The 25,740-nt window shown below is 39.4% G+C and overlaps 1 protein-coding gene and 1 non-coding gene across 3 annotated transcripts in view; one reads left to right on the top strand and one right to left on the bottom strand.

Annotated features, from left to right (window-relative positions):
* Cul5 (cullin 5) overlaps positions 1–25,740 on the top strand; it is a 50,604-nt gene that overhangs the window by 8,005 nt on the left and 16,859 nt on the right. Inside the window, exons 3-12 of one of the 2 annotated variants that reach the window (XM_031343347.1) lie at positions 3,538–3,637; positions 11,303–11,479; positions 13,594–13,735; positions 14,879–14,992; positions 15,345–15,490; positions 15,573–15,653; positions 21,557–21,650; positions 22,528–22,658; positions 22,854–22,961; positions 24,495–24,559. In XM_031343347.1, the coding sequence (XP_031199207.1) occupies positions 3,538–3,637; positions 11,303–11,479; positions 13,594–13,735; positions 14,879–14,992; positions 15,345–15,490; positions 15,573–15,653; positions 21,557–21,650; positions 22,528–22,658; positions 22,854–22,961; positions 24,495–24,559 (1,158 nt within the window). The remainder of the gene's footprint in view (positions 1–3,537; positions 3,638–11,302; positions 11,480–13,593; positions 13,736–14,878; positions 14,993–15,344; positions 15,491–15,572; positions 15,654–21,556; positions 21,651–22,527; positions 22,659–22,853; positions 22,962–24,494; positions 24,560–25,740) is intronic. The other variant, XM_031343348.1, reaches the window with a different exon arrangement.
* Positions 18,134–18,262, bottom strand: LOC116074084. Its single transcript, XR_004112060.1, has one exon. It is a non-coding gene; the product is annotated as a small nucleolar RNA SNORA61 (small nucleolar RNA).

Genomic DNA, 25,740 nt, shown 5'->3' with positions numbered 1-25,740 from the left:
GTTAGCAGAGCAGTTTGTAAGTAACCCAGCAATTCTGTTTGTTAGCAGAGCAGTTTGTAAGTAACCCAACAATTCTGTTTGTTAGCTGGGTGGGCTTGGGTGGCTTTCCACACTGGGCGGATAGCGTGAGTATTAGTGATATGAAACCTGTGGATTGTTATTGGTTGATTTCCAAGACAGAGTCTAGGTTCCATGACCTGCTAGTTGAACTTACAAGCCTGAACATACAGGGAAAAGGCACATGGATTGAAATTGGAAGATTTAAGGAGGGGATTAAGCACAAGTCTCCAAAAGTCCTTTTCCAGGGTTTTCACCTGGGAGATTACATTTTTTTTCTTCTTAGATTTGTCTATCTCACTTTATGTGTATGAGTATTTTGCTTGCATGTATGTCTGTGTAATATATGTGTACTTGGTACTGGTGGAGGACAGAAGAAAGTGTTGGATCCCATGGAAATGGAGTTAGTGAGCCACCATGTGGGTGCTAGGAGATGACCTTGGGTCCTCTGCAAAAATAATAAATGCTCTTAACTGCTGAGACATCTCTCCAGCCATGGGGCATTTAATTTCTTCAGCAGCAAGATTGAAAACATGTGATATGTTTTATTAAGATTTATTTATTTATTTTATGTATATGAGTACACTGTAGCTGCACTGATGGGTGTGATCCATCATATGGTTGTTGGGAATTTGAATTCAGGACCTCTGCTTGCTCTGGCCTAGAAAGTTATTTATTATTATATCTAAGTACACTGTAGCTATCTTCAGACACACTAGAAGAGGGTGTCAGATCTCATTACAGATGGTTGTGAGCTACCATGTGGTTGCTGGGATTTGAACTAAGGACCTTCAGAAGAGCAGTCAGTGCTCTTACCTGCGGAGCCATCTCTCCAGCCCCAATGTGATATATTATCAAGAGTTAATGAAAGTGGCTATATAGTCACTCAAATTCTGGACTCCTAGGAAGAAGAGTAAGTATAAGTTCAGTAAAAATCAGAATATTTGTATTATCAATTTAGGCACACTGAACCAGTGTTATCATTTCAGGAAAGTTTTATTTAGCTGTGGGAACCTGGCAGTTTTCAGATTTCAGTCTAAGGCTAACCTTACAAACAGATTTTTCTAAGGAATTGAATATCAGGTCTGCTTTGTTACTACTTAGCTCTTGACCAAATGTCTAGAGAACAATTGTTGAGTAGAAGTCCCTATGAGGCTGGGCAGTGGTGGCTCACGCCTTTAATCCCACTACTTGGGAGGAAGAAGCAGGTGGATTTCTGAGTTCAAGGCCAGCCTGGTCTACAGAGTGAGTTCCAGGACAGCCAGGGCTACACAGAGAAACCCTATCTGGAAAAACAAAAACAAAAACAAAAACAAAACAAACAAAAAAGGAAGCCCCTATGAGGCAGTGTAGCAAGTTTAAACAACCCTATGAATCACAAAGTTTACCTTAGAAAGCCAAATGTAATGGTTTTCTCCTTCAGTTTCTATGAGAACTGTTAATTTAATTTAATATGTATGAGTGTTTTGCCTGCATATATACAAGTACACAGTGTGCATGTCTGGTTCCTTTAGAAACCAGAAGAGTATGCCGGATCCCTTGAACAGTTGAAGCCTCCATATGGCTGATGGGAACTGAAACCCAGTCCTGGGAGAGTAACAAACAGTTCTTCCTAATCACTGAGCCATTTCTATAGCACTGCCCCCCCCCCCATCCTTTTTAAAAACTAACTTCTGGTCTAGTGGTAAAATACTTGTTTAACATGGACAAGACCCTGGTTTAATCCCAGTACTGGGGTGGAAGGTAAGAACTGGAACTTAGCTAAGGCCTGAAACATTAATTTAGGCACAGAGCTAATTAGGCACTATAAACCTTCCAGGGCTATAGTTTATAGTATCTAGAGTCAGGACATTGTACACAAGCCTATTTAATTCCAGAGGACACATTTTTGTTAGCAAGCAAAGCCAAATAAGTTGGTTAGTGAAGGTGAATGATCCCACTAGTGTTAAGAAGCTATCCATGTTGGTCTTCCCAGTTCAGCCAGCGAATCAGCTCAGGCCTTGGCATCAGGTGGCTCCTCTGTGTTAGTCTCAGTGTTGCTTACCTGTCACACACTGAGGTGAGCAAAATTTGCAGATTTTCTGCCTGGCAAGTGCAGAAAGCAGTGGGAGTTATCTCGGCTGTTTCATAGGCAGTGCTAATGGGTATGATTGCATCTGAACGGAAAGCACTCACAACAATTTAGAAGATCAACCCTGACCATTTTCATTGCGGGAAAGCTTTGAGCAGTAGTTCTGAAAAAGCACAGCTTAATGATCCTTCCTTTTACCTGAACTCTTCCCAGGTGCTGTATATCATTTATTCAGCTGTGAGAACAAAAGTATTCATTTAAATAGAAATATAGTATTACAACATAACTAGAAGACAGAGTGTTTATGAGTTGGTCAGGCTGAAATCCCCCAGTTTCACAACTTCTAAGAATAGGTTTACGTTGCAATAGAAAAAGATTCTAAATTACATGATAGTCACATTAAATTAGTACATACTCAAAACCTTACAAGATCAATTACCAAGTAGTAGAGCTGGGAAAAATTACAACCAAAATATAGTCAGGGGCTGGGGGAAGATTCAGTAGGTGCAGTTCTTGTAATGTAAGCATGAGTACCTGAATTTGGCCCCTGAAATGGTGTGTATTTGTTATGCATATGCATGCATAAGCCCATGTGTATGTGTATTCAGAGGCCAAAGATTGACAAGGTAGAAGGAAGTTAACAAAGTCTTTTACTTACTAAACCTTGAGCTCAGCAATTCACCTGCATTGGCTGACTGTGCAAGCTTTCTGGTTGCGACTCCTCCACCCCTCCCTCCCAGTGTGGGAATGTGGGCATGCACCATACTCTAGGATAACAAAAAAAATTATGGCAATGAACTTGGGGGATAGAGATTAGGAGACAGGGACATACTTTTGTAATGATTTGGGGGTTTTGTTTGTTGTTTTGTTTTTCAACACAGGGTTTCTCTGTGTAGCCCTGGCTGTCTTGGAGCTCCCTTTGTAGACCGGGCTAATCTCGAACTCAGAGACTTACCTGTTTCTGCTTCTTGAGTGCTGGGATTAAAGGCTTGTGCAACCACTACCTGGCTTGTAATAAATTTCTATATAACAAATAGAGAATTAAGAAAGAGAGCAGCCGGGAAGGAGGTAATGATGCACATCTTTAATTGCCAGCACTGGGGAGGCAGGTAGGTTGCTCTCTGTGAACTTGAGGCCAGCCTGGTTTATAAGAACAAATTCTATGACTGCAGGGGCTATACAAAGAAACTCTGTCTAAACAAACAACAAAAAAAACAAAAAGAGAAAAAAACAGTAATGACAATGAAGATAATAGTAATAGAAAGTTACCTGTTTGAGGTACCTTACAAAGAGTGCTTAGTTCTTATGGGTACTCCATGGGAACTGCACTAATGTAGAGCTTAAGATGAATGCTTTGTCTATGTACCTATTTCACTACTGATCTTTATCCATCTGCTTTATTTTTACAGAGATGTACACGCTGTCTGTCTCTGGGATGATAAAGGCTCATCAAAAATTCATCAGGCTTTAAAAGAAGATATTCTTGAGTTTATTAAGCAAGCACAGGCAGTAAGTTCTGCATATTTTCCATGTTTATTTTACATCTTTCTTCTTGTTAGTGCTAGGTATCAGTTCCCAAGCCTTAGACTCCTGGCTAGTAGGTAAGCATGGACTGGATCAGTGAACCACAGCCTCATCTGTAGATTGCTTTGTATGTTTGGGTTGGTTGGTTGGTTTTTGAGATAGGGTCTCACTATAGCTCTGGCTGGCCTCGAACTCAAGGATCTGCCTACCTCTGCCTCCTTAGTGCTAGGGTTAAAGGCATGTGCCACCATATCTAGCCCCTTGGATTGCTTTTAAAAATTATATATCTGGTGCTCGAGAGGTGCTCAGTGGTTAAGAACATACACTGCGTTTGCAGAGGACTGGAGTTTGGTGCCTAGTACCCATATCACGTAAGCTGCCAGTAACTTTGCCTCCAGGAGTCCAGTGTTTCTAACATATGGACACCTTCACTCACATCAGATACATATACAACTGCGTGTAAATACAAATAAAACAAATATTGAAATTGCATATCTAGCTAGGGAGATGGTCCACTTAGTAAAGTATTTGGCTTGCAAGCACAAGGATAGGAGTTTGATCCTCAGAGCTCAAGTGTAGAAATCCAAGTGTGGACCAGTGAGGTGGCTCAGTGATTTACGGTGCTTGCCGTCAATCGTGACAAAACATGAGTTTAATATCTGGGGCCCACATGGTGAACCTACAAGGTCAAAGTTGTCCTCTTACCTTTATATGTATGCTGTGGGATATACCCATCCTGCGCATAAATAAATGAGTATAATGATATGTAGAGAAAGAGGACCACTCCTCCATTGTTGGTTGGATTATAAGCTGGTACAACAACTCTGGAAATCAGTCTGGCGGTTCCTCAGAAAACTGAACTTACTACTACCTGAGGACCCAGCTATACCATTCCTGGGCATATACCCAGAAGATGCTCCAACATGTAAGAAGGACACATGCTCCACTATGTTCATAGCAGCCTTATTTATAATAGCCAGAAGCTGGAAAGAACCCAGATGTCCCTCAGCAGAGGAATGGATACAGAAAATGTGGTACATTTACACAATGGAGTACTACTCAGCTATTAAAAACAATGAATTTACTGGGCAGTGGTGATGCATGCCTTTAATCTTAGCACTTGGGTAACAGAGGCAGGCGGATTTCTGAGTTTGTGGCCAGCCTGGTCTACAGAGTAAGTTCCAGGATAGCCAGGACTATACAGAGAAATCCTGTCTTGAAAAACGAAAAAACAAAATCAAAAACGACTTTATGAAATTCTTAGGCAAATGGATGGAACTAGAAAATATCATCCTGAGTGAGGTAACCCAATCACAAAAGAACACTGCATGGTATGCATTCACTAATAAGTGGATATTAGCCCAGAAGTTCGGAATACCCAAGGTACAATTTACAGACCACATGAAGCTCAAAAAAAGGAAAACCAATGTGTGGATACTTTGGTCCTTCTTAGAAGGGGGAACAAAATACCTATGGGAGGAGATACAGAGACAAAGTATTGAGCAGAGACCGAATGAAAGGCCATCCAGAGACTGCCCCACCTGGCTATCCATCCCATATACAGTTACCAAACCCAGATACTATTGTGGATGCCAACAAGTGCTTGCTGACAGGAGCCTGATGTAGCTGTTTCCTGAGAGGCTCTGCCAGTGCCTGACAAAAAAAGGTGGATGCTTGAAGCCATCCATTGGACTGAGTACAGGGCCCCCAATGGAGGAGTTGGAGAAAGGACTGAAGGAGCTGAAGGGTTTGCAGCCTCATGGGAGGAACAACAATATAAACCAACCAGTATCCCCAGAGCTCCCAGGGACTAAACCACCAACCAAAGAGTACACATGGAGGGACCCATGGCTCTAACCGCATATGTAACAGAGAGAGAGGCCTTTGGTCTTGTGAAGGCTCAATGCCCCAGTGTAGGGAACTGCTAGGACAGGGAAGCAGGAGTGGGTGGGTTGTTGAGCAGGGGGAGGAAGGATGAGATAGGGGTATTTTGGAGGGAAACCAGGAAAGGGGATAACACTTGAAATGTAAATAAAGAAAATACCTAATAAAAAAATGAAAAAAAAAATCTGTTCATGATAGCATTTATTTGTAATCTCACCATTGGGCAAGTGGAGACAAGAAGATCCCTGGGATTGATTCTCTGGCAAGCTAGCCTACTAGGCCAGTGAGAAGTAGTTTTTTGTTTTCTTTTGTTTTTTGAGACAATTCTACATAGCCCTGGTTGTCTTGGTATACACTACATAGATCAAGCTTACCTTAGACTCACAGGGATCCACCTGCCTCTGCTGGTGCTCAGATTAAACATATGTGCTACCATGCCCAGTGAGATGGCCCAGTGGTTAAGAGGACTAATCTTCCAGAGGTTCTGAGTTCAATTCCAAGCAACCACACGGTGGCTCACAGCCAGGTGTAATGGAACCTGATGCCCTCTTCTGGTGTGTCTGATGACAGCTACAGTGTACTCATACAAATAATAAATAAAAAACTTTAAAAAAAAAAAAAAGAAAGAAAGAAAATTAAAGTAGGTGGCACCTGAGGAACAAAACCTCAAGACCTCTCTGGCCTATACATGTATGCTTATGTGTATTCATGAATACCTGCACATACATGAACATATACAATACATAAAGCTATGTATTTTAGGATTTTGAAGACAGAAGTTCCTGAAGTAATTTAAAAATTGATAATAACTTTTTTTGTTTGTTTGTTTTTGTTTTTCAAGACAGGGTTTCTCTGATCTCACTCTATAAGCCAGGCTGGCCTTGAACTCAGAAATCTGCCTGTCTCTGCCTCCGAAGTGCTGGGATTAAAGGTGTGAGCCACCACTGCCATGTGATAACTTTTTTTTTTTTGGATTTTCTAGACAGGGTTTCTCTGTGTAGCCCTGGCTGTCCTGGCACTCACTCTGTAGACCAGGCTGGCTTCGAACTCAGAAATTCACCTGCCTCAGTCTCCCAAGTGCTGGGATTAAAGGCGTGTGCCACAATGCCTGGCTCACCATGTGATAGCTTTTAAAATACTTTTATTTACTCATTTGTTATTATGTATGTGTGTGTGTGTGAAGTATGAGTGTTTGTGTGTTGATCAGGACAGCTTTGAGGTGCTTCTCTCTTAACCTGTGTGTTGGGTGCTGGGATGAGACTCAGGTTACAGGTAACGAGTGCCTTCACAATAACTTGTGACATATCTGTTATATTTTGAAATGAAGTGATGTCATTAGCTTTCCCATATTTCTCTCAACAGAACATTATCCTCAATTAAAAGATTCTGTAAGAGGGCAGGACACATACTTCAATTGGTACACCATTAGCATGTAAAAGGACCTGAGTTAAGATTTCAGCAGCACATAAACTATGCATGTTGGCAGGTGTTTGAAACCTTAATACTTGGGAGGTTAAGGCAAGAATATACCAAGTTTCCATAGACCTAAATAATGGGAGGCTTCTCAGCAGAATGGATGCTTACTAAAGGGAAACTGTAGAATGTTGCAGTGGTAGATACAACTCAAGGTTAGATCCTTTTTCCTCATGACTAAGAGCATCTCAAGTGGGAAGTAACTTTCCTTCAAGTTCATATACTTCTCTTTTAGGATTATAAAATCCTGGAGTTACATTTTGTGTTGTTGCTGAGCTGAAGTTAGCACTCACATTTTGATAGATAAGTTTTTAGTATTGCTGAAATGAAGACTAATCTTTCTTAGGCATTTAATTATGCAAGTAGTATTTTGGTTAAGTTCTTAAAAATACCACCTTTTGCCAGGCAGTGGTGGCTCACACCTTTAATCCCAGCACTTGGGAGGCAGAGGCAGGCAGATTTCTGAGTTGGAGGCCAGCCTGGTCTACAGAGTGAGTTCCAGGACAGCCAGGACTACACAGAGAAACCCTGTTGCAAATAAAAAGAAAAAACAAAAACAAAAAAAAACCCCTACCATCTTTTTTGGGGAAAAAAGATGAATGTAAAGCTGGTGTGCTTCTGAGTAAATGTGACATCACTAATAAATGTGTACAGTTGAGAAGCAACTGAAGAGGAGATTACTTTTCTTCATATAAAGTGAAATTTGAGAAACTACAAGGCCAGAACTTCTTACTCCCCAGCTCTCTGTCTGTGTGTTTGTTTTGGTTTTTTTGAGAGAGGGTTTCACTGTGTAGTCCTGGCTGTTCTGGAACTCACTCTGTAGACCAGGCTGGCCTCAAACTTGACCTTAGAGAGATATGAGTGCTCTGATTAAAAGTATTTTCTACTTACATGTGTCAGTGGTAGAATTTTTAAATGATAATTTCATAAGAAATTACACAAAACTCTGTTTGCCTGGGGTTAGGAGTTGGGGTGATAGTGGTGTATGTACCTTTAATCCCAGCATTTGGAAGGCAGAAACAGGTGGATCTCTCTGAGTGTGAGGCCAGCCTGGTCTGCAAAGCTAGTTCCAGGCCAGCTATAGCTACACAGAGAAACTCTTAAAAATTTGAGAAAATTAAATGGTTTAAGTACCACAATTTAATTTGTGCCCTAGCAATCATTAGCTTATTTGTTAATGATTTTGGGTAAAAGTACATAAAGAATCAATTATTAGGGCTGGCGAGATGGCTCAGTGGGTAAGAGTACTGACTGCTCTTCCAAAGGCCCTGAGTTCAAATCCCAGCAACCACATGGTGGTTCACAATCACCCATAATGTGATCTGATGCCCTCTCTGGTGTCAGCTACAGTATACTTAGGTATAATAATAAATAAATCTTAAAAAAAAAAAAGAATCAATTATTAACATAGATTATATATGTAATATATATACATAAATATATATGTCTTGGAGAACAAGCCAAAAGAAAAGTAGATTGGACATGAGAAATTCTTAAGAAAAGATAATTTTGTGGCTGGTGAGATGGCTCAGCGGGTAAGAGCGCCAACTGCTCTTCCAAAGGTCCTGAGTTCAAATCCCAGCAACCACATGGTGGCTCACAACTACCTGTAATGAGATCTGAAGACAGCTACAGTGTGCGGAGCAAGAGGGGCTGGATTGAGCGGAGTGGAGCGAGCAGGACCATCCTGAGTTCAATTCCCAGCAGCCACATGATAGCTCACGGCCGTCTGTATAGCTACAGTATACTCATACACATAAGATAAGTAAATAAATCTTTTTAAAAAAGATAATTTTTTTTTTGATTTTTTTTGACAGGGTTTCTCTGTGTAGCCCTGGCTGTCCTGGAACTCACCCTGTAGACCAGGCTGGCCTCAAACTCAGAAATCTGCCTGCCTCTGCCCCTCAAGTGCTGGGATTAAAGGTGTGCGCTACCATTGCCTGGCCGATAATGTTTTCTTTAAACTTGTTTTCACAGTTTTGTTTGTTTTTTGTGTATACATACACTTGTGAGTCATGGTGTGCATGTGGCAGTCAGAGGACACCCCATGGGGTCGGTCTCCTCTTTCTATCATGTTTTTTCAGGTGGTCAGATTTGACAGCAAGTACCTTCACCTGTGAGCCATTGTGGTAGCCTGATGTTATTTAAAGAGTACCTAACTATTTTGTTTTACTGATATATTTTTCAGTTCTGGGGAATCTATTGTCTCACACATACTGGGCAAGCAATCTACGCCTGCACTGTACCAACCAATCCAGCACAACTAATTTGTCTGTTCATAATTGTATGATTTAGTAATGTGGGCTTGCCTCAGCTACTTTAATTAAGCTCATTAATGCACTGGTAGTTGGGTCTGCAAGGATAGGAGGTCCATGTGAGCTTAGTGAAGTACCCAGTACTTAGTGCTGTTTTCTTCTTCAAACAAGTGATCTCACATTCTAGGGAAAACATCCTAGAAGGTGTTTGTGGAGCCTGCAAGATTTCTTCAGATCTAGGCTTGTAAATGGCACATTGCAATGGCAACATTCTGTGTGATTAAAGCTAGTCACAAGATCAGCCCAGTGTGAGCAGTGGGAAAATAGGTCCACCTTTAAAAAACAAGTGATGTCTATTGATTACTAACCATGTTTAAGCTCTACATATGACTTCAGCACCAATTCCGTCCTTGCAAAGAGAAATAATTTACATGTCATAAAATTTACTGTTAACTGGATGTGGTAGCACTACCTTTAATCCTAGTACTTTAGTACTTTAATCAGGAGGCAGAGGCAGGCTGATGTCTGTGTTGGAAGCTAGCCTGCTCCACATAGTGAGTTGCAGGCCAGTCCAGGGATACATAGCGAAACCCTCCTTCAAAAAAGGAGGATGACAAACAAAAACTTAGAAACAAAATACTTCCTTTAAGTATATGCTGCAGAGAAACCTCTCTCCAGTTTGTAGTTTATAGCCTTAGCCACTCACTGTAGAGTACCTTTCACCACCCTCTGAAGAAACAGTGCTCGATAGGCTGACACTCCTCTTACTTTTCTCAAACCCTGTTCACCATTATGCATGAATTTTTTTTTTTTTTTTTTTTTTTTTTTTGGTTTTTCGAGACAGGGTTTCTCTGTATAGCCCTGGCTGTCCTGGAACTCACTCTGTAGACCAGGCTGGCCTCGAACTCAGAGATCCACCTGCCTCCGCCTCCCAAGTGCTAGGATTAAAGGTGGTGCGCCACCACCACCCGGACTCTTTTTCTCTTTTTTTAGTTTTAAGATTATTTTATGTATATGAGTACACTGTTGCTGTCTTCAGACACACCAGAAGAGGAAGTCAGATCTCATTAAAGATGGTTGTAAGCCACCATATGGTTGTTGGGAACTGAACTCAGGACCTTTGGAAGAGCTGTCAGTGCTCTTAACCACTGAGCCATTTCTCCAGCCCTACACATGACTTTTCTGCCTCTGAGTTTGTTTGCTCTTGGATTTCATAAACTGAATGATCTTTTTATTTTATGATCAGTCTTTACTTGGGATAATGTTTTAAAACTCAGCTATGTGTTCCCTTTGTAGAGCAACGTTGGGTTGAGTTGCCTTAGCACCTCCTGTTTATCCTTCATCAGATAATGGGCCTTAACACTTTTATTGCTGTTGTTACTTTTTTTTTTAAACATTTACTTATTGTATGTATATGAAAAGACTGTAGCTTTACATGATGGCTGTGAGCCATCATGTGGCTGTTGGGAATTGAACTCAGGACCTCTGCTCGCTCTGGCCTCCCTTGCTCTTACCCAGCTCGCTCCGGGGTAATACACTGTAGCTGTCTTCAGATGCACCAGAAGAGGGTATCAGATCTTATTACAGATGGTTGTGAGCCTCCACGTGGTTGCTGGGATCCGAACTCAGGACCTTTGGAAGAGCAGTCAGTGCTGAGCCATCTCGCCAGCCCGTTTTTGTTTTTTAAGTTTATCTTGTAGCCCTGGCTATGCTGGAACTTGCTTTGTAGAACAGGCTGGCCATGAACGCAGAAATCCTTCTGCCTCTGCCTACCAAGTGCTGGGATTAAAGGCATTCTTCACCATGCCTGGTTTATATTTCCTGGTTTATAAAATATTATAAAATATTTTATATTTTTGATTGTTTTGGCTATGAACATTTATGTACACAGAATGTTTATTAGGACATGTGTTTAGTTTCTCTTAAATATAATACTTTGTATAATAAATCATTTTAAAATTATTGTTTGACTGCATACCGTTCTTAGTTTTCAAAGCATTTTAAATTCATTTCAAGTTGATACAATTTTGTTTTTCAGCGTGTACTGAGCCATCAAGATGACACAGCTTTGCTAAAGGCATATATTGTTGAATGGCGAAAATTCTTCACTCAGTGTGATATTTTACCAAAACCCTTTTGTCAACTAGAAGTGACTTTATTGGGTAAACAAAGCAGCAATAAAAAATCAAATATGGAAGACAGTATTGTTCGAAAGGTATGTGTCTCACCCCTTTGTTTCCTGATGTCACCTAATGTCCTGAATGTCTTTAGGAAGAAGGTGTTCATTTTGATGTATGCAGGCTTTGCTACTCACATGCAGACTCTTCATAGCTGTTAGGTTTGGGATTTTTCATGAAACATTTTTTTGCACTCATAAATTTTAGCTTCAGCTTTCTTTATCTTTCTTTGTCCTCTTAAAGTGTAAGTCTGTTTTCAAACATATCCTCAATTTTCCTTCTTCTTCTTAGCTTTTCCTAGTTTTATTTTCAGTATCTTGTTACTTCTTTGTACTTTATCTTCTTGTGAATTAATTACTCATTTTCTCTTTGAAAAACCATTTCTTCTAACTTTCCCATTTAGTTGCGCTAACCAGCTGTTATCTTTATAGTTACTTTATGCTGGTTTAAGCTTGGTATATACTGTGTTTATTTCTTTTTTTGTTTTTCGAGACAGGGTTTCTCTGTGTAGCTCTGGCTGTCCTGGAACTCACTCTGTAGACCAGGCTGGCCTCGCTCAGAAATCTGCCTGCCTCTGCCTACCAAGTGCTGGGATTAAAGGCATGTGCCACCACTGCCTGGCATTACTGTGTTTATTTCTATATAGTGCATATTTTCTAATTAAAAACCCGTACTTAAGTGGACAAAGAGTAGTTATGTGTGTCACCAGGTTTCTTTCAACTCTAAGTTATTTTTTTTTAATTGTTATACCTATTTACCAATCACCTTCCTACTAGTGAGAAATGAGTGAAAACAGAGCTTCTATGTGTGAGCACACACATGCTACAGAAGCTCTACCACTAGGCCATGCCTTCAGCCTGAATGTCTGCTGTGAGGGTTAGGTTAACAGACCAACACCAGAATTGTGTGGTCTGGGTGTTACCATCCAATCCTACTCTTAAAATCTGCTGTATGTGAAGGTACTATACATGGTTTTTCAGTGCTGAAGTTGCTGCAAATTAAAACATTTCTTTTTAAAGGCAAAAATCTTTGAAGATGCTGTTAAATGTGTAGCCCATAACCTTACCCTCTTTTGTTTTGTTTTGTTTTTGTTATTCCTTTCATTTTTACCATTTTTTTTTTAAATATGCCCTACAGCTTACTGGTTTAAATGAGCATTGTTTCTGGAATCATGTTTGTTGGGTTCAGTTGTGGGCATGTTAGTGCTGCCTGCTGGGCCCCAACTCTCACCATATAAAAAGAAGTAGTAGTTACTACTTCAGGACTGTTGGCATTGCATTAAATGCCATTAAATCTGTGGAAAATAACCGGGCGGTGGTGGCGCATGCCTTTAATCCCAGCACTTGGGAGACAGAGGCAGGTGGATTTCTGAGTTCGAGGCCAGCCTGGTCTACAGAGTGAGTTCTAGGACAGCCAGAGCTACACAGAGAAACCCTGTCTCGAAAAACCAAAAAAATAAAAATAAAAATAAAAATAAAAATCTGTGGAAAATACACATTGCAGTCCAGGATATGTGGTGAGAGTTACAGAATTGTTAACCTTTGTCGCCACTCTCCCTGTTACTAATAACTGTCGTACAAAGTGACTTGCAGCATCAATCTTTGTTTACCGTTGTGTATACTTTATTACTATAATTTTGATAACCAGGTAGTAGGAAGAGATACACATTCTTATTAAGATCATTAGTACAAACATGCATGTGAGTATTATAAATGCAGTTTTCCACATATTACCATATGTAATTTTTATAACAAGCACTTGATATTTGGCTATTAGTATTTTGCACATGGGAAAAGAAATAAATAGCAGAACTAGGAACCAAATTCTTTTCAGAAGAATTAGTTTTTTGTTTTTTGGATTTTTGAGACAGTCTCTATATAGTCCTGCTGTCTTGAAGCTCACTGTATAGACCAAGCCAGCCTCTAACTCACAGAGATCCTCCTGCCTCTGCCTCTGAGTGCTCAGATTACAGGTGTGTGGCATCATATTGGTCCTAGTTCTTTACTGTTGGGCTATTGTGTGACTTCCTAAAGGGCCCAAAACAGTGGATCTAGTAATAGGGATTTCCTTTTCTCCCATTTGTCCTGAACCTTTGGTGTGTGGTACTTGATGTTAATCACTGAAAATGGTGCTGTATTTTCTTCTTTCCCAGCTCATGCTTGATACGTGGAATGAGTCGATTTTCTCGAATATAAAGAACAGACTCCAGGACAGTGCGATGAAGCTGGTGCATGCTGAGAGGCTAGGGGAGGCTTTTGATTCCCAGCTGGTCATAGGTGTACGAGAGTCCTATGGTAAGTCCCCAACTTTTATAATATGAAGATTTCCATCCTGTTAATCTTAGAATAGTATATAGTCCAGTCAGACTCCCACATACTTTCTGTTCCAAATACTTTTTAATTTTAACATTATACAAATGGTACTGAATTTTTGTCAGAGAAACCTGCTAAATTCAAATGTATTTTTCATATTTCCTCTTGATTAACTTCTTGGTTAACAACTTTCTGGTGTCCTAAACTAGAGAACTGTAAATTGAAACTTACAGCTCAAAAAAGGTAACTTTGTTTTACATGGATGTTTTCAGAAGTTAGGTTTCTGTGCAGGTTCTCTGCCTTTTCAGCTTCTAACAATGATGTTTTGTTCTATTTACTCAAATACCTTGCCTCTTCTGACTTAGAGAATGCTTCCTCACCTTCAAATTATCTGCATGCCTCATTTCACCCTTCCTACTTTTCAGACTAGGTTAAGTCCTCACATTTAATGGCTCCTAGTAATTGTGCCTTTTTAGTGTAATAGCTTACTTAAGGGTCTTTCTTACTGATGCTTCATTTTATTGAAATAGTATACCTAACACGAAATAATCTTCAGTAAATCTTTTTGTTGAAGTAATGAACTTTAAGTCATTTTTAAAATGTTTTTATCCTATTTTGGTTGTTTTTTTAGATTTATTCATTCTATGTATATGAATACACTATAGCTTATCTTCAGACACACCAGAAAAGGGCATCGGATCCCATTACAGATGGTTGTGAGCCACCATGTGGTTGCTGGGAATTGAACTCAGGACCTCTGGAAGAACAGTCAGTGCTCTTAACCTCTGAGCCATCTCTCCGCCCTATTTTGTTTATTTTAATTAAGTCTTTAGATTTTCTTTACTATTATCATTGAAATTGTTCTTATTTCATCTGCTACTGGTCTAGACCTCTTTAAATTCTATACCTAGACTTTTGAAATGACTGTCTTACAATTAATTTTTTTCCAGTCCTGGAAATTGAATCTTGGGCCTTACATGTGTTATGTCTAAGCTCTGTTAATAAAGTGTTTCCATAGCCTACCTTTTTCCATTTTATTTTGTTTTTGTTTGTGCCCATGTTGTATATATGTGGAGGTCAGAAAACAACTTGCAGTCTTCAATTTTTTTTTATTTTTCTCCTCAGTCCTGCAGGCTTCAGTTCTTAGCACCATGTATGACTCAGGGATTGCATTCAAGCTATCAGGCATGACATCAAGAATCTTTGCCTGTAATCATCACACCAGTCTTCTGCTTAATGGTATCTCATGCTAAATTCAGAGCTGAGTCTCTCCACAGCTGTTCTAGGCTTCCGTTCTCTTAGTCTGAGCACTTGAGCTTTTGGGCTTCTGGGTATTGATTTTCTTTATCTTGACTATACAAATCCTTGTTATTCCTTCACATTCAGTTAAAATCACCAGTTCAGAAGACAGTCTCTTTTCTTTTGAAAAATAAAACTTTCCACATGACTATAATATCTGTTAGTTTATTGCTTTGTACTGTGATCTCTGGAACTTTTTTAGAGTCATAGAACCAAAACTCAGTATGTTACTCATCTGTCATTATTAAAATGCTCAAAAATGATAAAAGTAACTTTATTTTCTGTCTTTCAGTTAATCTTTGTTCTAATCCTGAGGACAAGCTTCAGATCTATAGGGATAATTTTGAGAAGGCATACTTGGACTCAACAGAGAGATTTTATAGAACACAGGCACCCTCATATTTACAGCAAAATGGTGTACAGAATTACATGAAATATGTAAGTCAGAATTTAGTGCAGTTCGTAATTTTGACTAGTCTGCTGGTAGACTTAAAATGATTCCTATTTTGCTTCTGGACAGGCAGATGCTAAATTAAAAGAAGAAGAAAAAAGAGCACTCCGATACTTAGAAACAAGGCGGGAGTGTAACTCCGTGGAAGCAGTGAGTACTGTGGCTGTGCTTTCTGGGGCTGCCTAAAGTCACACAGCATGGGGATGACAACACGCCCGTGACATCACACAGGGATGACAACACGCCCGTGACATCACACAGGGATGACAACACGCCCGTGACATCACACAGGGATGACAACACGCCCGTGACATCACACAGGGATGACAACACGCCTGTGACATCACACAGGGATGACAACACACCCGCGACATCACACAGGGATGGCAACACACCCGTGACATCACTTCTTCTTTGTTGCTCTTATTTTTAACTTTATTTCACTTATTGAGTGTGGTTTGCCTGCGTGTATGTATGTGTGCAGTGTTTGTGTCTTGCATCTTTGAAGATCAGATAGTCTTAGATATCTGGAACCGGTAGTTGTAAGTCAACGTGTACATGTTGGGAATTGAACCTTAGTTCTCTGGAAGAGCAGACTGTGCTCATAACTGCTGAGCCATCTTTCCAGCCTCCCACATTGCTCTTTGTTAGGTCTTTAACTAGTATTGGTAACTGGTTATAATACTCTTCCCAGGTGAGAAAAGTACATCTGCAGAGGTATCTTATTCCGTATTCTAGCCTTTACTGTATGCAGTGTACAGTATTTCAGCTTTACTCATCCTCCTTAAATATGTTTTATTTATATCAAAAACACATGTTCTATACATAGCTAAAAACGGATCAGTGGGATTTTACTTATGACTTTTTTTTGAGTTCTTCCATCCTGATTGATAGTCATGCTAATTTTATTCTTTGTTCAGATATAACACTGAGTAGAATCTTTGAACATGTTTTTTCTTGAAGAAGCCTACTTGTTCATTATTCATAATATATTTGGATTTTAGTCATTAAAGTAATTTTGATACTGGCAAAGAAAAGGTGAAAAGTGGAGGCTAACTTAGTGGTTGTTTATAGAAAGTTTTATAGAAATTTGTAGCCAGTCTTGGACTTACTCAGATGACAGAACCATTTTTTTTAAAGATTTATTTATTTATTTCATGTATATGAGTACACTGTAGATATTTACAGGCACACCAGAAGAGGGCATTGGATCTCATTACAGATAGTTGTGAGCCACTATGTATTTGCTGGGAATTGAACTCAGGACCTTTGGAAGAACAGTCAGTGCTCTTAACCATTGAGCCATCTCTCCAGCCCCTGACAAGGCTGTTTTTAAAACAGGTATGCCATATTACTCTGTGGCCTGGGGAAGTGACTTCGTGGGTACTGTACTTGCTCTGCAACTGAATTGTGCTATTACACAGCAACTGAGTATAAAACATTTTAAAAATAACAGAAGTTCCAGGGAAGTGACTTATTAGTTAAAAATGAAAGCCTCTTGACCTGGATTCAATTAAAACCTATGTAAAATGCCAGATGCAGGGGCACACATTTGTACTCCTACCACTCTTAAGGCAGCGATGGCACACAGAGACCAGAGAATTGCTAAACAGCTTGAGAACTGACTTCTGAAACTGACCTCTGATTTCCATGCATTCATATGATGTACACACACACACACACACACACACACACACACACACACACAGACATCAAAAACAAACTGAACAGGCAAATATATTGTAATTTATAAATTGTTAAATATACCTTAGCTTTCAGTATTTCAGTATGTTAAGGGCCTAGGATTTCATCCCTGTTACCCAAAATAGCCATAGAAAAGAAAAAAAGACAATGATGGCGAGGAGGAGGAAGAGAAGAAAGAGGAGGAAAGGATAGTTTAGAATTGAAGCCGAACTCAGAAATCCACCGACCTCTGTCTCCCAGGTGCTCGGATTAAAGGCGTGTGCCACCACGCCCGAGGCCAGCCTGGTCTACAGAGTGAGTTCCAGGACAGCCAGGGCTACACAGAGAAACCCTCTCTTGAAAAACAAACAAACAAACAAACAGAATGAAGCAGATGACACTAGTTACAGTGGTAGAAAAGATCTTAACCAAGCCAGAGAAGCCAAGAGAAATGAATTTTGAGAATAGCTTGTCATATAGAAAATGAATTAATTCCTGAATACATTACACATGTCCTTGTTTGGTTGAGGAACTTTGATGATAGTGTTAACCCAGAATCCTGGGCCAGCAGATAGCTCAGAAGTAGGATGGTGCTTAGCACCAAGCCTGCTGCTACTTAAGTTCAGGCCTCAGGACCCACACAGTGACAGTCAGTGAAGGTGAAACATGAGAGAAGGCTACATGGTAGGGTACCTTTTCTTTTAGTGGGATTCAATTAATTGCATAATTAATTCTACTCCACTGAAATTTAATGAAGGCAACAAAACAGATTGGGTTATTATTAGTTATGTAAGTTTGTAAATAATAATCTTTTTTCCTCAGGTGTAAAATAAGAATTAAACTAAAAGTTACCTACATTCTCTCTATTTAAATTTTTGAAATTATAGTTTTATTTGGGGAGGGGACAGCACATGTGTGGAGGTCAGTACAATTTAGCAAGTGCCCAGGCATGTTTGAATCTGGCCTGATGCTGTACAGCTGACTGCATCGCTGGGAGGCCAGCTTCAGTGTGTTCTTCCTCTTTTACAATCACCAAGGCCAGCGTTGAGATCCCATGGGAAAGGGAACTGGAGGGTGTGTTCCTTCTTTTCTAAATGCTAGCGGTGCCCGTGGCAGCCTTACCTTTGAAGGGTTTCTGGCCCTGGTGTAGCAGGGGGTAAAACATCAAGTACATTGATAAATTGTTCCACCTTGCAGATCCTTGAGGATAGATTGCTCATCTCAGGAAAACATATGCCAGAGGAGCTGATGGCATTTGACAAAAAAGTTTTTTTTGTTTTTGTCTTCATGGAAGCTAGCAAATGGAGACAGAAGGGGAATCCGAGTTGAGAGAGGTGGTTGAATATCTACCATTCAAGATGTTTTCACATAGCAAGTAGTTATGTGAAACATAACATAACATAGTACTATGTTTTCACATAGTAGTAGTTTTAACTGTGTATATAGTATTTTGATAAATGGTATAGAAGAAATATAAAAAAAGGTTTAAATGGTTTCTTCTCAAGAAATGGACTTTTTTGGTATAGGATTAGACTCATTTGAAGCAAGAAAAAAATTAGCAATCTCTTCTTTTTGCCTGGTGAAAATAATTTTCTAAATGATTTTTAAATAGGGCCTGTACCATAATCTTAGGGGTAAAGGAACTGTCATGAGTTTAATTCTTTTCATTATGTTTATTTTACGTGTGTGTGTGTGTGTGTGTGTGTGTGTGTGTGTGTGTGTGTGTAGAAGCACATGTGCCACAACATGCTTCTGGAGCTCAGTGGGATAGCTTGCCAGGATTGGTTCTCTCTACCATATAGGTTCCAAGGATCAACACTCAGTCACCAGGCTCCATAACTTTGCCAAACTCACACATATACATACATTTTATTTTGTTTCTTTTTTCTAGTGGTGCTGATGATCAAACCCATACCCCTCATGCATGCTAGGCAAATACTCTGCTACTGAGCCAGGCCCTGGTCATCAGATTTATTAGTTAAGAAATAGTGACTTTGGGGGGAATAAAATATGGAGTGTACATAAATAAAGAAAAAGAAAAATATGAAAAATAAATATATAAATAAGTAAGTAAAAGAAATAGTGGTGTAGCAAACTCCAGATTCCACAGTTGTTTCATTTTATCATACTCATTTGCTTCAATTCTTTTCCTTTTTCCTTTCCTCCCTAGTCTCTTCTCTTCCTTCCTGTACTCTGGCATTTTAAAAAGAAGTTTATGAGATTGTGCATACATATTGATTTGATACTGTTGTAATATTATAGAACAGATACACTGTAATATACCTAGCTAGTTTCCTATTAGGAGCCATTTTTTTTTTTCATTGTTTAAGCTTCTTATAAGAAGGGTTTGCTGCTGGCTGGAGAGATGGCTCAGAGGTTGAGAACACTGACTGTTCTTCCAGAGATCCCGAGTTCAACTCCCAGCACCCACATGATGACTAACAACCATCTATAATGAGATCTGGTGCCCTCTTCTGATGTGCAGGCAGAACACTGTATATAATAAATAAATAAATCTTTAAAAAGTAGAAAAGAAAAGAAAGGCTTGCTGGGATACCTCAATGCCTAGTTTTTAAATACAACTACAGATACATCTTCCTCACACTTTGCACTCTCTTGGGATAGAATCTCCTGGAAAAGAGATGCTGAAAAAAGAGTATTGTATTACCCATATACAAAATGCTATTTAATTCCAAACTGACGTTTGAATTGTTAAAGTTCTTACTCTTATCCATCTGTACAGACCTAAATTTTTTTTGGTTTTTTAATATTCTTCAATTTCCCAGTGTAATAAATTTTAAAAGATTTTCTGTGCATTTAAAAATTATTGGGTTGGTACTGGAGGGATAGTTCAGCAATTCAGAGCACTAGTTGCTGGGTTTGCTTCTCAACACCACATGGTGTCTCACAACTACCCGTAGGAAATCCCAACACCAGCACCCTCTTTTGGCCTCCTGTCCAAAACCTGCAGCCAAAACACCTATACACATAAAATAAAATACAGGTTAAAAAAGTTAAAAATCACTGTGGTGCTGGAGAGATGGCCTCAGTAGGTAACAACCCTCATTGCTTTAGCAGAGGACACAGATTTTGCAATCAGCATTCACATTGTAGCTCACAGCTCTGTACCTTCAGTATGGAGTCTGATGCCACTTTTTCACAAACACCAGACATGCATACAGTACACATAGATAAATTCTTACCCATCAAATAAATCTTAAAATTATGGATGAAGCTGGGTGTATTTATTGTTGCTTTCTTTTGTAAGTTCATGGCTGTTTTTCAAACGTATCCTTATTTAAAAACCACTTATTTAATCTGAGTACTTGCCAGGCAGAGGCAGGTGGGTGTCCGTGATCAGGTCAGTCTGGTCTACATAGTGAGTTCCAGGACAGCCAGGGCTACACAAACCTGTGTCCAAAATCCAAAAAAATCATTAATTCCTATTCCTAATTCAAGGCCCTTCAGAATCTGGCCTTTGCCTATATGTCATATTCACTATTATTCAAAATAGTTGGACAAAGTGGCACAGAAATTATAATCTGTTTTGTCATGTCCTTTATCCAACACCAACTGTGAGGGGCCAGTACTGTAGCTGTGGACAAAGCACAGTCCTGTCCTTATGAAGCTTACTGAGTGTAGGAGTTAATGTAGGCATGTCACTTGTGTGCTTACTTGCTTGCTTGCTTATTTATGTATTTATGTATTTATGTATTTATTTATTTATTTTTCGAGACAGGGTTTCTCTGTATAGCCTTGGCTGTCCTGGAACTCACTCTGTAGACCAGGCTGGCCTTGAACTTAGAAATCCACCTGCCTCTGCCTCCCAAGTGCTGGGATTAAAGGCATGTGCCACCACTGCCCCGCTTATGTGCTCATTTATGAACTTCTTTCATGTATTCTTCTATTTTGTGAGTGATACACATAATTGTAGGTATATAATTAGGTTCCCAGAAGTTTTATACACTCATCGAATATAGCCCAGCTGTTGTGGTACATGCCTTTAATCCCAGCACTCAGGAGAGAGGTAGGTGGGTCTCGTCATAAAAATCATATTCCTGTCTTTCAGCCATAGCACCAATCCTTGTGAATTAGTTTTATAATTAAAATTCTAATATAGATTTTATCAGGTAAGAGAAGTTAGCCAAAGTTTGTTTTGTTTGTAACCTGAGTTCTGTGGTTTTTTCCCTTTACTTTGGTAAAGTAGTATGGTATACTCATTGACCCATACATTTACAGCAGTCCTGCATAAAGGTAGATCGAGCCTCTTTCAATGTACTTACTTTTCTTTCTTCTGTTCAGCAATATGATTTGACTGATGAGTGTGCTGTAAAGCTTATAGTAGCTGTTTACTGTTCTTGCTGTTTCAGCTCATGGAATGCTGTGTAAATGCACTGGTGACCTCATTTAAAGAGACTATTTTAGCAGAATGCCAAGGCATGATCAAGCGAAACGAAACTGAAAGTAGGTAAAATTTCACAAAGACAGAACCTTTTAAGAGGGTATCTTAAGTATATCACCTAATTAATTACTATTAGGTTATTCTTGTAGATAGAGGTGCATTTCCTCTTGTATATACCAACACTTACTGTTTGGGAAAGCTTTTGTCTTCTTTTTCCTTGAAGTTGAACTGTGTTTAACAGGCTAGCAGAAGTTGTAGACAGTGTAGAATAGAACTGGGTATTTGACTTGTGTAGAAATTTGGTGTATCTTTTTAGAAAACAATAAAGATGGTTCAGTAGGCCTAATGACCTGAGCTCCCCCTCCAAAGCACAGGAGGTGCAAGGAAGACTCCCAGATTGTCATCTCATTTTAGGGTTTAGGGTTTGCACTCACACATGCTCTCTCACACACCGAACTTAAAACATAACATGTCAATGTTTATCCTGCTCAGCAGTGCTGGTACACAGCTTTAATTGGAGCACTCAGGAGGTAGATGTAGGCGGACCTCAAGTTTGAGTCCAGCCTGGACTATAGAGTGAGTTCCAGGACAACCCGGGCTACATGGTGAAACCCAATTTTGAAAAAAACAATTAAAAACAGACAAAACCTTTCTTTTAAACTTTAGACTAATTATAGCCACAGGATACTAATAAGATATTTCAAACTCCCAAGGAACATTTCTTCAGGATCTTATAGCTGCCAATATTGTCACACACCTTGGGAGGTAGAGATAGGTTTCTGTGAGTTTGAGGCCAGCTGGTTCTATATAGTGAGTTTTAGGCCATCTAGGGCTACATAGTCTGTCTCAAAATAGAAACAGAAGGCCACAGACATTAATCAAGAAAGAATTTTATTCTTATAGATAAAGTAATTACATGAGTATGTTGTGTCCTTTCAGAGTTACATTTGATGTTTTCATTGATGGACAAAGTTCCTAATGGGATAGAGCCAATGTTGAAGGATTTGGAGGAGCACATCATAAGTGCTGGCCTAGCAGACATGGTGGCAGCTGCTGAAACCATCACTACTGTAAGTTCCTTCAGTGACAGTGATGCATATACATCCATTGTCACATCTACAATAGTGATTGAAACAGCAAAATAGTAATTAGTAACATCATTCAGATTTATTTAAGAAAAGAATTTTCCCCAAGTTTAAGCCTTAGTCTTTTATTAGAATAGTATTTTCTTTTAAAAACTAATACAAAAACCATTTTGTTTCCAGGACTCTGAGAAGTATGTGGAGCAATTACTTACACTGTTTAATAGATTCAGTAAACTGGTCAAAGAAGCTTTTCAGGATGATCCTCGTTTCCTTACTGCAAGAGATAAGGTGATATTTCTCTTTGTGGACATTTTGTATAAACACTGACACTGTTAGAGTTGACTTAAAGAGCAGTGGCATCATACTGCTAAGTTGAGAACTAAGAATGTAGGAACTCAGATTTTCTGTAGAGCATAGCAGCTATATTTATTACATTTGGTTTAATCTTTTGGTATTGTGAACTAGGATTCAACCAGGAAGCTTCTCCCTCCTTAATTTTTCCAGGGATCTTTTCCTGTGTTTTGAAGGTTCCCACTGGTTGAATTTTTATTCATTCTCCCTTTAAGTCCTGCCTTGCTACACTGCTGCTCTCCACAGCTCATCCTAAGGAGAGCCATTCTCTCTCCCTCACCCTCTCCCTCACCTTTTCCCTCTCCCTCTTTCTCCCTCACTCTTTTCCTTACCTTTTCCTTCTCTCTCTCCCTCTCTCTCCCTCACCCTCTCCCTCTCTCTCATTCTTCCTCTCTCTCTTTCATGTTCTGTTTTGTTTTTAGACAGAGTTTTTCTGTGTAGCCATGGCTGACCTGGAACTCACTCTGTAAAGAGGCTGGTCTGGAACTCAGAATTCCACCTGTCTCTGCCTCTGAGTGCTGGGATTGAAAGCATGCACCCACCACCCTCTGGCTGATACTTTTTTCTTTAATATATATTAGTTATTTATTTATTTATTTTGGTGGAGGTGGGTAGGTAAGAGAGGGTGTGTATGCTAAACTGTGTTTGAGTATGGAGATCAAAAGACAACTTCCAAGAGATGTTTCTGTCACAATGAGGGCATCAGGCTTAGCAGCAACTGCCTTTACCTGTTGGGCCACCTCTGTCCTTTGGTGGAGCTCCTGAGAGAGTTCCTTTCAAGTTAGTTGTTTTTATGTCCCATGGGAACGTTAGCACTGCATCTTCTCTGACTGTCACAGTTGTCTCGGTGAAATGGGAGAACATAACATCTGTTGAGGATGGACACTGGAAAGAAAATGTTGGCAGTTTTAGGAGAAAGGAGGTGGAACAAAATGTTGTTTAGGAAGCTGAACAAGGGCAAGTGAAGGTTAGGTCTCACTTGAGAATACTCTAGATAGAATAATGGTAGTTACATTGTGACAAGAAATGTGCTGGAATGTTTGAAACAGTCCCCTGTGAGGGGATCAGTGAGGATGATGAGTCAGTTGTCATTATGCCTTTTCTCTAGAACACTTCAAAGTAGAGGAGACCCCCACACCACAGCACACACGCACGTGGCATATCCTGTGCCTACCCTACACCAATAATAATAATGTTTTATTTTTAAAAATTACTGAGGCAAAAACAAAAAGAAAAAAAAATTATTGAGGCGAGGTATACCAGTAAAAATTAAAGTTGAGTTGGAGATAAAACTCAGTAATACTGTATATATTTTTGCAGTCTTCTTCATGCAGTTCTAGCACAACAAAAAATAAATAAGTAAATCCACAAAAACACCTGATTCAGATTTACTTGTATCATCAAATGTGTAGTTTCTATATTTTAAATATTACATCTCATTCCATTCCAAATTGGGTTTTTTTTTTACAGGCATATAAAGCAGTTGTTAATGATGCTACTATATTTAAACTTGAATTGCCTTTGAAGCAAAAAGGGTAAGCTTTTAAACTTTTTTAAAACATAATTCAAGTTTGGGGGACCATATTACACATTACTGGGCTACTGGTTGAGCATGGGGCACTGTTTCCCTGTTTGGGTTTTACTTTGGCGTGATTTTAAGCTTAATTGTTATTGTTTTGTCTAGTTTTTGAGACAAGGCCTCTGGCCTTGAATGGTCTCAACCCCCCTATATAGCCAAGGAGGACCTTAAAAGACTCCTAATCTTCCTGCCTCTACTTCTGAGTGTTGGGTTTACAGATTCAGTGCACTGTGCCTGGTTTATTCAGTGCTGGGAAATGAATCCAGGGCTTTCTATATATTTACTAAGCAGATATTCTACCTACCAACTGGGCTGCATCCTTTGCTCATGTTTTTGTTTTAATTTTTTATGTGTATGAGTGTGTGCCTGGTATCCATTTAAGTCAGAAGATGGCCTCAGATCTCACAGAATTAGTTAAAGCTATTTGTGAGCCACCATGTGGGTGCTAACAACCCAATCTGGGTCCTTTGGAAGAGCAGCCAGTGCTCCTAATCACTGAGGCACCTCTAAGTTTCATATCCTTTTTGTCTTTTGTTTTTTTTTTTTTATTTGTCTATGTAGCCCTGGCTGGCCTTTAAATTATGTAGCTCAGGCCTGATTGGCTACAAAAGTCTTTATTCCTCCACCAGTGCTTGGAATAAAGGCATCTGCCATCACAACTGGCTTTGTCTCTGACTTACGAGAATGTTTGTCTACAGAACCTCCTGTTTACAGCTCAGAAGTACTGTGTTGAATACCTTACTCTGTTTTGTGTTTGTTACTCAGCTTTTGTTGTTCTTAAAATTTTTGCTACCTGTTGCCATTAAAATTCTTCAACTTAGAATTTTTTTGAGTCTCCTTTGTACCAAAATACTCTTTTGGAAGTTAGAAAATACCTTTTGTTCCAAGTCTTTAGAATCTCTAGCTGGTTTTCCTTTATGTTAAAAGTATTCTGAAAGCATACAAAATGACTTTACTCTCATGATATAAAAAGGTTTTCTTTTTTTAAAAATATTTATTTATTTATTAATTACATATAAGTACACTATAGCTGTCTTCAGACACACCAGAAGAGGGTGTCAGATCTCATGTGGTTGCTGGGATTTGAACTCAGGACCTTCGGAAGAGCAGTCAGTGAGTGCTCTTATCCACTGAGCC

This window comes from Mastomys coucha, unplaced genomic scaffold (genome assembly GCF_008632895.1).
Source record: "Mastomys coucha isolate ucsf_1 unplaced genomic scaffold, UCSF_Mcou_1 pScaffold23, whole genome shotgun sequence".
NCBI classification, from domain to species: Eukaryota; Metazoa; Chordata; class Mammalia; order Rodentia; family Muridae; genus Mastomys; species Mastomys coucha.
This window is presented reverse-complemented; position numbering and strand designations above follow the sequence as displayed.